Raw genomic sequence first — 12,314 nt, 5'->3', positions numbered from 1 at the left:
CACTGTCCTGGTTCACCCAGACTCACAAAATCCCATGTTACAGTCTCATTTAACAGGCCACCTTCTATTGTCAAACCTTCCAAAACCAGGCATCAATGAGGTTCACTGTAACACAAGATATTCAGTCAGCTTCAGGCTGGCAGAGCTTTCTAGTATCTCCCTTGACCAGGAGAAGGGGGAGAAGAAGTTTCTAAAGAAGGAAAACTACTGGAGGACACTTCAGCTGATCTGTTATCTTTGAAAATGAATCAGAGATAAAAATGCTTAAATCATTTCTCCAGTTGACAGCACAAAATTCTAGCAACTAGGACAATGAAAGAAAGGTTTCTGTAGTGGAAAAAATCATTATACTTGATGTACTTGATTAACTTGATGCATGTTATTAGAGAAAAAGCATCTTTGCTCCTGCTAAAATGCAACTGACTTGTACTCTGCTACTTGTCAGTCTAATCCTATCTCCACACAGCACTTCATTTTACATGTCCCTGATAGGCATACTTAAAAGATAATCACTTGATGTTTCCACTGGCTGTTGTGGTTTGGAGCGTCTAGCTGGGTATAAAACCGACAGCTACCGAGACTTCTTGTGCACCATAAAAACAAAGGATCAAACTGTGAGTCTTCTGGTTTCATGGCTGTTATTTGAAGTACTAAAGTCTTTACATTGAGCTAATTAAAAAAAATATTCAAACTGAAACCCTAAAGCCATTTCAAGAAGTGTTTAATCAGTTTGTCTCTTTCATTTCTACTTAATGGCTACACAACCAAAAGAGAAGTAGAGGGGAAACGCACAGCCCTGAAGATGCAGAGAGTTGGATTGCATTCAAAGCATTTGCTGCTCCTGCACGTAGGAGAACAGTGGCCTCCAACCAGGACTCTGCTCCAATATTTGTTTCCTTCACATAACAGCAGGTTGGCAGCAACTCTGCCACAAAAACCAGCAAGGCACATGCTCACTTTGAAGTTCAGATAGAAGTCTGTTGGTACCAGCTATTTTAATTCATGCTTCAGAAAGACAGGGCACTCCATCAATTTACAGTAAGCAACATGCCAGGTCACAGGTCATTTATAATTCACAGTCACCTTAATTATGGCTTTAATGCAGAGTAAACAGTTAATGTTTAACTAAGGCTTTAAAATTTGTTTAAGCTGCTTTCTTGCATAAAGAACTGTTCCTGCCTCTTCCCTAGCTCCGCCTTTCCTACCTCCATCTCTAGCAGGGCTGCAGGGAAGTGTCATGTAGGCACAAAATACAGCAGGTAAAATTTTCATCAAAGCATGACAAAACTGGAAAGTAAGAAGCATGCACTTAAACCATAGCTCTTGCCAGTTCAGCCCCCATTACACCCATGCTTTGAAGCAGCATCTCCCAGCAGCATTGCACTGAGATAACCCTCAGTGAGAAGAGTACTCCTCAAGAGAAGTAACCAAGTCATCAGCTTTCTGGAGGGCAGCCTGGAAGGCTGGCCTGGCTTTTACATCCCAGAGAAGTGCCTTTAATTGATGTTCAGAGAAATGTAGCCTCCACGTGTCTGTTATGGGAGACAGAATGCCTTCTTTTCAACACTTCTGTTCAAATCTAAATAGGATTCTCACTGACCATGGAGAAGAAAGGAAGGAAAGTTTTGACTTGGTAGTCAGAAGGATACAGTACATCTTACACAGCTCCACATGAGCACGCTGGAAAAATAGATGTTAATGTGCACACATTTGGAGCACAGATCAGCAAAGGAGCTAAAACCTTCTTGAACGGCAATTGCCTGAGGAGTGCTCTTCACTCAAACCCCAACAAGCCCAAAAGAAACTGGTACTCTGGAATGTCAGCCTGCAGAAAACCACTGCTACTGGCATGTGAAAAAGCTCCTCCTGAAATGCACCACGTGGACCCCATGAGAGGTTACTGACAGGCTGCAGCTCTCCTGAATGGCAAGAAGAAAGCCCAGCAACAGCTAGGGTGCTATCAGCTAGCCGATAACAAGATGTGCTGGGCAATCCACCCTGATACAAGGAGAAGAAATAGCAATTTACAATGCCAGGCTATTGTGATTTTATCTGGACAATTATTAGAGAGAACACGACGTATCGCCATCCCAGGGAGCCTGTCTCTGAGCATGCAACACGCCTTCAGAAAATTACCTAATTAGGGTACCACGTATCTGCTATCTACAGAAGTGATTCTGCAGTCAGCCATACCCTCATTTCTCTCTCTAATGTGTTGTTTGGGGATGTCCAGCTGTTAGTGCTTCAAGTGGACTTACTTTTATGGCCAAGATGGCTGTGAAGCCTACCTTCAGAGTACAGTAGCACACAAGCATGCAGATGCTCAGAGACTCCCCACATCTGAAGGCCTGAGCAAGCTCTGACTACCCCATCACAGGTGCACCAAATGTCCAAATTCACAGATGAAGGTGCAAGGAGCAGATGCACTATTCCTCATTTATATAACCAAGCTATGTGAACTTCCATTGCCATCTGAAGATCCATGCCTATACACTTTTCTCTCAGGATTTTTTTTTTTTTTTGCAATTCAATCTGTCATGATCCTCAGCTCTGCAAAAGATCCACAGCCAGTTTCAAGCACTGCCTGTACGCTAGACAGACAGCTCAGTGGCAGGATGAATTCTCCAGAGATCTTTAACAAGTCTCAACTCCAAAGACCCTGAATGCTGATGACATGCACTACCATCCTGAACCTGAGATGATGGAAGAAGAATCTGTCAAGTCTGCTCAGATCTGTGATAGGACAAGGATACCTAAAGCAAAAAGGAAAAACAGAAAGCAGAGCTTTTTCCCAACCATTTCTAAATAAAGCCCCTTACAACAGCACCCAGACAAAGCAACAAAACAACTGTTCAGAGAGCAAGAGGTCTCACAAGAGGGACAATTATGGGAAGGTGAAAGAAGGGATGAACTCTTCAACACACACTTCTGACTCACAAAGGACTTCATCCAGCAAGTCTGGGCTGAAACTGATCCTTATAACAGCTCCCAGTCCTTCAAGAGCTCAGATAAGTTTCATGTCCATAATGCTCAGCATTCTGTCAAATCAACAGGTCCCTGATAAAGCAGGGTGCGTAGCAGGAGAGGCACATGAAGGTCATGTCTACCCTTACTGGAAATAACTCTGCAGTTCTGCAAACCAACTCACTGCAGTGCCAGGACACCCCCTGCATCTTAAGCAAAAAGGCCTTCTGAAAGCAGCATTCCCCAAATCTGAGGCCCTTGTTAGTATTTCCTGCCTCTTGGTGCTAACAACCATAAACATTGTCTTTTTGCAAAGTGCTGTTGCCACCGTGTCAGACACAGGAATCCCTGCCCTGGTGCTGTTCAGGTAGTGATGTAGCCCCTGATCCCATCAGCCACTCTGTGTTGCTGCTGATGGAAGGGACACCCTATTATGGGGCTGCACTTGGTAAACAATGCTTGACAGCTCACAAGCAGAGGAGTATTTCCCAAAGCCACAATGAACACTTTTGAGGGCACTTAGCACTTACTTTGTTAACCTCAGCTGTCTCTGTATCATCACAGCTACTACAATGCCCAGTTAGAGTATTTTAAACTATTCTAAAGTCTGTCAGTGTTTCACTGCTCACTCTGCTGGAACAGAAAGCTGGCAGGCCTCACAAGACCCTGACCAGCACCCTCTCATAATCAGAAGAGCATCTCACCTGAAGCCTAGGGTATCAGGTCATAAAAGTTTGCAGTTTCATTTGAACAAAGTGGAAACTGTGGAATAAGCAAAAAAAAAACCAACCCCCAAAACCCCCACCAAACCCATCAGAGGCCCGCCAAAACATCAGCCACCAGGGCATGGTTTGCACCACCATCATCAAGGTTTTTTTTCTTCCCAACTGTGTGTTGAAGATATCTTCTGCTGTTCTCCAGCTCCCCTCTGCTCTGAGTGCTGCTACAGGCTCTGATGCCTTGTCTCGGTAGCAGAGTCCTCAGTGCAGTGCCATGCCCAGGCAGTGAGACACAGGGACACCCACATTTAGTGACACTGACCCCAGTGCAGGTAGGATACATGGGCACAGCCAGGCCACAGCTGGCCCATGTCCATGCGCAGCAATTTACATCATTGAGCATGTCTGCTCAGGATGAGATGTCACTGAAATAATCAGGCAGTGAAAAACATCCTTTGCTCTTTAGAGGTGGCAACATCCTCCAAGTCCAAGAGGATACATGATTCTTCATACGGGCACAGTTACAGCTCTCTACACTCAGCACTCCTCCAGTAAACTGTACTAGAAGAACAAGCACACAACAGTAAAGCATGGAAAAGGGCCCTTTGTTTTGCTGTGTAAGGCATGATCTTTTAAAATCCCCAGATTTAAGACTAAGAGAAATAGATAGTATAAAGACATTTCTTCCACTAGTTCAGAGAGAAAGTCTGGAGCACCCCAGTTCAGCAGGACTGGTGGTCAGGCATGCCAGTTCTGCCTGGGTTAGCAAGAGCCTGGGGAGAGTTGCTTACCACTGTCTGCAATGCCACAAGGACCAAAAGCAGCACTGGGGACTTCTGTGCCTCAGCTACCAGCACAACTAAGCTGTAACTGCATCCCAAGCCTATGAGTCACAGGCACCTGCAGCAGGCTCCCATCCAAAATCGGTTTGGTCACTACTTACTTCAGTGTAGGTTTATCCAATTTGCCTTTTTACCCATCAAGGTTAACAAAATATTTTTACTTATACTTCATATAGCTTATCACAACTGAAACACAGGGGGTGGAGAAAGGAGACTTTAAAAATGACACTTCAGAGAAAACCTTAAAATAACGAGGAATCTCCTTGCTGCTGGAACTGAAGGCCAGTAACTCTGAATGCTCTACAAACCTAAAACTTTCTTCATAAAGAAATTCACATCTTACACATAGACCATTGTCTTTAAACTCTACCTGCATGATAAACCAAGCATTATCACAGGAATAAAAAGAGCCCAGCATCTTTTTCACTCTCTACTGATTTGTAACAGCAGCATATTTTATCTTCCAGCTGCTGACAAGAGCTCTGAGAAATAAAAGCCCGCACAGGGGTATTAACTGGGGGCTTAGCCTGTCCTTTCCAGGGCAAGTGTGCTGGGTGGCCTCAGGCAGGCAGACAGGAGCTTGAGAACAAACACAGCCAGGAACCTGCTCCTACCTCACCTGGGAGGTTCACGTTTGAGCCCACAAAGGGGAACCCCAGGCTTTAGACACTTGCAAAGTCTTAGAGAGGATGGCCCTGGGCTGGGCCCCAAGGCAGTCCTCTGATGAGGCTGGAGAACCATCGCTTCACCAATGCCTTGGAGGACAGGCACAGTAAGGCACTGAGATATTGCATGGGTCTCCCTCCTCTCCATTTCATATCATCTTTTCACTTCTAAGCCCAGGCCAGATCTCCCAATCTGAGGAAAGCCACCCCTAGAGCATTCAAACCAGGGACCCATGTCCAGTACACCTGACCAGGAAGCACACATGTCATCTCTCCACTGACAGAGCCCACCAATCTTCCAGAGAGGTATTATTACAGGTACTACCGCAGGCATGAACTGTACAACTCCTCTGAAAAAGAGAAAGATGCTAGAAGGGGAGAGAGCTGGAGAGAAAAACAAAAAAACCCAAAACAAACTCAACCCAAGAACCTTATTAAAGCTTTTCTCCTTCCTCTGCTTAGCAAGGAGAACGCTTAATTAAGTCATCCTTCAAGCCTTCCCACCCGTTCCAGCAATGCTCAGCATAAAGCAGATACCCAATTTCCTTCGCAGCGCAGGACATCTCAGTGGTACAGTAATTTGCATATCCTAAAGAAGTGAAATTGCCAGTTCTCTGTCGTTCAGCTTTACACAGTGGGTAGGGACAGTATCAGCAGGAGGCACACTTTAGATCTGCTCAGTCATAAGGGAGAGCAGGAGGGGAAGGAGCAAGCTGCTGCTTACTCAAGGTCTGGAGCCTTCCCAAGGCAGGAGTTTTGACTGTGTTATGCACGTACTTCTCAGTTTATTTGCAAGTCTCTTTCAGCTTATTAGGTCAGTTTAACTGGCAAATGCTGCTTATTTTAAGCCCAATTATAGTCACTTCTACCTGGTGACTACCAAGTAGTCTACCACTGGGTGACACAGCCCCAGTTCTGCAGCCAATTCTCACCAATTAATGGCTTCAGGATTGCTATACTCTGCTATTCATAGCAATCTCAAGTTTGACCTCAGAGTCATAGTTTCCTGCCATAATTTCAGCATTGTTTGTTTTCGCTGGAATACTTCCCTGTGTGCTCTCAATTACTGAGACCACTTCCCCTGTGTACTGAGCTGAGATACACATTAGAGGCAAGCTTTCAACTTTGGCCCACCTATAATATTTTTTTAAATTTTAAAAATTTAAATTTTATATTTTCTTTTAAAGCTCAGAGACTTATATTTCTGGGATGAAACTATCACCAAGGACCCTCTACTAGAATCCAGACATTTCTAGGCAATTTGTCCTCACACCTGATGATTAACCTATCACAAAAGACCACAGCAATACAACAATAAGAAATCACTTTTTTCCCTTCTGGGTCTTTCAAACAAGAAAGAACAAAAAGCTCCAATAAGCCAGCGGTCCTCATCCCACCCATCCTGCAATTTAGGGGACACTGAGGATGACTTTGAGCTACACACATCCCAGGTAACCTGGCTCAACACATCTGCACCACACAAAGTATACAGAGGCAGGAAAATAACCCAAATCCAAAGAGGGGCAAGCATGAGACCCAAGCCACTGCATTTGGAAGGAACTGCAGCAGGACGGATTTAAGAAAGTGTTTGTGCTTCTATTTCTCCCTCTGAGTATTTCTGAATTCCTCCAGGAAGAATCACAAGCGGCCTTGCATTTCACCAAAGAGAAGATTTATTCTGACCTGAAACACTGTTAAAAAGGCAGAAAATGTGCTCTGAGCAAGATGTTTGTGGCAATTAAAGGAACTGGACTCTACAGTCAGAGAGATACAGAAGTACCAGGCAGAATGAAGATACTCAAATATGTCTGGGTTTGACATACAACACAGCCCTGGATTATTCAGTACAGAGAAGTGAAGCATTTGTCCCTGTAACAGGGCAACCACTGCAGAACTCACCAAAAGGTATAGCAAACCCACCTGGGAAGGAGCTCTGAAGCAGAGGAATGGATGTAGCACTGTTTCAGGAGGGAGAAAATGCCACAACTACAGCTCTGAGTCATTTAGCTGGTAAGCTAGACAAAGGGTCAGGTCAACGCTTAACAAGCACCTGCCAGCTGGTATATAGGAAAGTTTTCCATAACTGTTACGATTCCACTGGATCATTAAACATGAGCTACAGGCAGCATTCACAGGCCATCTACTCACTCAATGCCTAAGACAGAAAGGATGAAGCAGGCCTGCCAGACTCAGAGTACAGCTTGTACCCTAAACTGAACTTGTACAGAGTTGTCAGAAAACACCAAAGAATGTTCTGCCTCAAGTCTGACTAATTAGCAGTGCCTCTGATAGAGAGTAGGAGCTCCAGTTGGAACTGCTTTACTCCTCTCTGAATAAGTAATGAAGTTTTTAAGCAAGATGCAGCAGCAAACCAACCTCCAGCTAGCACAAGGCCCTGCCCTGCAAGAACCTCCTCCAGCAAGGGATTTTTCTTGCAATGAATTAACAGTAGATTCTTGTGTAGGTCTCAGTCATTTATGTTTGTCTGGAAGACTTAGTATATTCTTAATACTGTAACTAAAAATCAACTTCAAAGAAGGTTAGAAGTCTTTTTATCTGACAGCTGTCCATCAGCTGTGTAAGGCAGGAGAACTCCAGGAAAGTGCTGTACATGTGCATCAGTAGGAGTCAGTGGAGAAACTGGCTGATGAAGAGTTCAGCCCAATCCTTAAGCTTGCCTCCAGCAGAGGTTTCTCTTTTTCCCTTCCCCTTTGCACTTCTCAGTCTCCACTAACTGAAGACACTGTTTTACTTAGAACAATAGCGATGTGCCATTACACCAACTGTGTGGAAATCAGTATCTTTGCAAGCTGCTTTCTGGGAAACAAGAGGCCACACCACCTTACCCGTGGAGGACCTGTCTGGTGACCCAGCAGACCACCACATTCATTCAGAGTTTCCACCATGAAGCAGGGCCAGCTCATGCACAGATCTACACAAGAAGCTTCCCAGGTCAGGCACTGCTTCATATTACTGTCAGATACGAGACCCAAGTCCTACAGGCTTCTAAACCGCAAGTCTCTGAAATTCAGCACGTGGAGAATCAGAGCCTCCTTGCCAAGTCCAGAGCCACAGACGTCCTGCACAGGCTGGCAAGACTTAAATCCCCTTTCACAGCTACTTGCCTGGGTGTAGGTACCTGCTAACAGATGCTATCAGTCTCATCCTGAACCCAAGGCAGAAGAATTCATGCTCTGAGGCAGTTTAGCAAAATGCCCAGCTCAGACCTGGGCTCAGGGGTGGCAGGAGGGGTGAAGACTACAGTAGGGAGGGACATACAGCCAGAAGAGGGTTGTGTTGCTTTAGGAAGCAGACGTTCAGTCAAACCTCTTCCTCAAATACCAAGCTTCCTCACAAGCACAGACAAAAGAGCCAATCTTAAAATACCAGACCTGCACCCTGCACTTGCACTGCTACTGATGGAAAGGCTGCCTATACTCATTTGCTACAAGTAAAAGAGGTACTGCCTGTATTGCATGAGAGAATGGCAGCAAACTCTGACAGCCCTGAGCTGCTGATGCTTTCTGACAGAAGGCTGCTGTCATTTTCCACAACTCTCTCCCTAGGGTTTACCCCGAGGCAAGAGACCAGTGAAGACTTCCACTCCCCCTTGCACTCCCCCAAAGGTTTTTGACAAAAAAAGAATGATCAAAGAGCCTTTGTGCATTTATAAACCTGTCAATTTTGCTAGAAGACTTAAGGCTTTAGAGAGCCCAAAACATCTATCTGAAATTTTCTATACAAACAGGGTTTTTAATATTAAAAAAAACAGAAATAAAATATTTAGATTTTTCTGAAGTGAGGCATTCCAACAGCTCCAGACAGAAGCACTGGAGAGGAGGAGGAAATCCAATTCTTAAGTTTGACAGGAACAATTTTTTTTGTTTCTTTTAATTGGCAGAGAAACAAGACTACACAGCTATTTCTCCCCCTGGCTCTGACAAGGAATAGCTGGAATGAGCAGCACAGGAAACAACAAAACCAAACTTACTCAAGTGCTGCTAGTTTCAGGTTCCTGTCCCACGCCAGCTTGCCTCAGAAGAGAGATGCCCCAAGCTGAATATGTAGCAGTGTTTCACCTCAACATCCTGCCCTTTCCCCTCCACACACTCCCATTACCTTACATTTTGCCTCCAAAATCCTCCCATGCAGAAGAGAAGCAGGTTCCCCACCTGAAAATGGTTCAGACACAACAGAGGTTTTGGGAGACCCCCACCCTTTTTCACAACTTAATTACCTTTATTTCTGGTCAGCCAGAAGAAGAGTTGAGAGGGGCAAACATTCGGCAGCACATTTCTTTCTCCTTTTCCATGTAGCCCTTGTAGCAGCTGCAAAGTAGAGCACAGCATGGCATCACGGGCTGTGGACTGCCTACTCAACTGTCAGTGCCACAACCAGAAAATATATATTTTTTTTCTATATAAATAAATTAGCCTAACATAAGAGTGTGCTGGTAGCACAGACGCAACTCCTCCAAGCCCTTCTTTCTGCCATGCCAGGGAAGGAGAGCTGGAAACATCCCCAGACCTTGGGTCTCTGCTTTGCTGGTGACTATTAGCCAATTAGATCATTTGACTTTTGGTGGCCAGATGCTTTCTACACCAGCTTGGCAAGCATGCGACAATGCAAAGGAAACCCCACCTGTGTCCTGTGGTCTAGTTTAATGTCTCCTCATTTGTGCCACTCTTTTTGCGAGCTCCTTCAGCACCTAGCAGGAGACACCATCCAAGCACCCTACTCCAGGGTATCTACCATTGACACTGAATCTGGGCAGAGGATGGGTAGGAGACAGCAGGGATTTCTGTCCGGACTAAGTGGATGACAGGGCAGATGCTTCCTCCTCCATTCTCACTTCCCTGCCAGCACCACATTAGCATGGCAAAAGCTTCCCAGACTGCTCCATTCTAATCACTGCTTCTCCAAGCACAGTGTCCTCTGTACCCTGTGGTCTCACCTCTCTGGCAACAAGGTCTCACTGGTGAGGAATCCCTGAGCCAGAGGGTGACTCAGTTTGGGCACCATCCCAGGGATCAATGGCTGCCCACATGGTCAGCCTTCCTGCATCTGCTGCCATATAAGGTCAAAAGCAAAGGTTTTTGCTGCAACACACCAGCAAGAACACAAGTGTGACATTGGCTAATGCTCTCTCAGCCCCCTACCATCAGCACCTGTGTCCAAAATCTCCAAGTGCTTCATTCAATGAAATCCCAGCACAGCAAGTCTCTCACACTGAGTAGATGAGGGATGCCCATATAGACTGTGAATGGCATGCTCACATGCCTGCCACAGCAGGAAATCCAAGAGCCCCTCATTTGGAGGCACAGATTCACGGCAGGTATCAGAACAACCCCATTTTGTTCTGGATTTGATGCAATGCAAGCCTTCCAATAGAACTGCCAAATCCAGCAGCAGAATTTGCACCATCAAGACCACTGCAGCTGGTACCAGTCACACATTCCACAAAACCCTCACCCTGGTTTTCTCCAGTGAAGTGAATTTTGCCAAGAACCTGGTTCAGCTGTTAAACAGATGTTTGTCAAAGTTTTGTTTTAGACAGCAAAAGGTAGCTGTTGATTAACACACAACATTCCTTTTTGCAAAGTGTAAATGTACGCGGTAAGGAAGTGAAAAGCCTCCAAGAACAAGATTTTGATTCATATTCCATTTCTGAAGCATTTGCCAGATCACATTATGATTTTTCTCAGGCAAGGCAGTTTGGCAACATTACAGGATCTAGACTGAGGTATAGCATAATTAACAACACCTGATAACATTGTCTTCATCTATTTTATACTAATTCCACTCTTTGTCATAGTAAAAGCAAAAAATACACCAATTTTAGCTGGCACTGAAGCAGACACTCCCCAGACAACACAGCTCTGAGTGGTTTAATGCGTACTCAGCTTATTGACACACACATTAGCTGTACGTGCTGCTATCTCCAGTCAGAGCCGACAAGCCTGCCCGCTGCTTCCCTGAAGGCAGAATGCCTTGTTGCTTCCTGGCAGCACAACTTCAACATTATTAGCAAGATTGCTCTTTTACTTGCCAACATATTTTGAACAAATCCAAGGGAATACATGAGGCTTCTAGAATCAGGACGTTTAGCACTGTACCACAGGTCTTTGACACTACTCACATACCAAGCCTCCAAGAGTAGCTAGCCAGCCATCCAGATCTATTTTATAACTGCTTGCGCTCACCTAGCAATTTGGTAGCTACATACCCAGAGGCAGATGAGGATGAATAGAAGTGGTTTATTTCAGATTTCCAGACCAGCAGTTAATACTACCTTCAAGTTCTTTGTACTTCAGAAGTAATAGAACAAGTTTGAAGACTTGGTGTTATCACAGACTATTAAAGATGATGTGGACATATAGGACACTGATCTCCAAGGACAGCCCTCTACCAAAACATTACCTGGTGAAGGCACTCAGCCCACGAGACTGGCTTTTTCAGCTGCACCAACCACTCTAATAAAAGATGTTACTACTGCCTACAAACCTTTTTGCAAATGCCTAGCAGCAACATACAAAAGAGGGTTCGTATTCAAGGGCTGCTTTGTGATCTCTGAAGCCGGGGACTGCATCGCCTTCTGCATCTGTGAACAGTGCCAGAAGTACAGCACACACTTTTGGGAACCAGCTAGTGCTTTTGCCAGTTTCAAAGGGAAGAACAGAATGAGGGGAGAGACTAGTGTTAGTCATGTTTTGGTGGGGCTAGGGCATGACTAAAGCTGGCAGGATTGTGCTGTACTCAGCCTGTGGGCGAAGGGAAAGTTTTTCTTCAGGACTGCTCACTTACTACCTCCAAGACAGCAAGAAATTCACTTTCAACAGACATTAGTATTTGTAACATTGTACACTGAAGCACTTGCAGTGCAAAAGAGCTGCTGTAACTAACCAACACATCTTAAAGGGGATGAAAATCATACTTACTAATCCAGAACAATATCAGCTTGAGCACTAGCCTACTGCATTTCATTGGTTTTGAGGCATCTCAGCAGCCCCCATCTCCCTGTCATCACCCTGACCTACCTACTCACAAGAAGCATAACACACACATCCCCCAGAGAAACTGTACAGAAAGAGCGGGTGCTCTCAGCTTCTTACCCATTACCTGTA

At 45.0% G+C, this 12,314-nt stretch overlaps 2 protein-coding genes across 3 annotated transcripts in view; one reads left to right on the top strand and one right to left on the bottom strand.

Annotated features, from left to right (window-relative positions):
- The window catches only part of NSUN5 (NOP2/Sun RNA methyltransferase 5), a 197,362-nt gene that overhangs the window by 167,274 nt on the left and 17,774 nt on the right, over positions 1-12,314 (top strand). The gene's annotated exons all lie outside the window — the stretch shown is intronic.
- The window catches only part of FKBP6 (FKBP prolyl isomerase family member 6 (inactive)), a 28,845-nt gene that overhangs the window by 10,931 nt on the left and 5,600 nt on the right, over positions 1-12,314 (bottom strand). For both annotated transcript variants that reach the window (XM_069791596.1, XM_069791595.1), the window contains exon 7: positions 9,428-9,518. In XM_069791596.1, coding sequence (XP_069647697.1) covers positions 9,440-9,518 — 79 coding nt within the window. In that variant the 3' untranslated portion in view covers positions 9,428-9,439. The remainder of the gene's footprint in view (positions 1-9,427; positions 9,519-12,314) is intronic.

Source organism: Haliaeetus albicilla, chromosome 9 (assembly GCF_947461875.1).
Source record: "Haliaeetus albicilla chromosome 9, bHalAlb1.1, whole genome shotgun sequence".
In the NCBI taxonomy this organism is placed as follows: Eukaryota; Metazoa; Chordata; class Aves; order Accipitriformes; family Accipitridae; genus Haliaeetus; species Haliaeetus albicilla.
The sequence above is the reverse complement of the archived record's forward strand: the minus strand, read 5'-3'. Positions and strand labels throughout refer to the sequence as shown.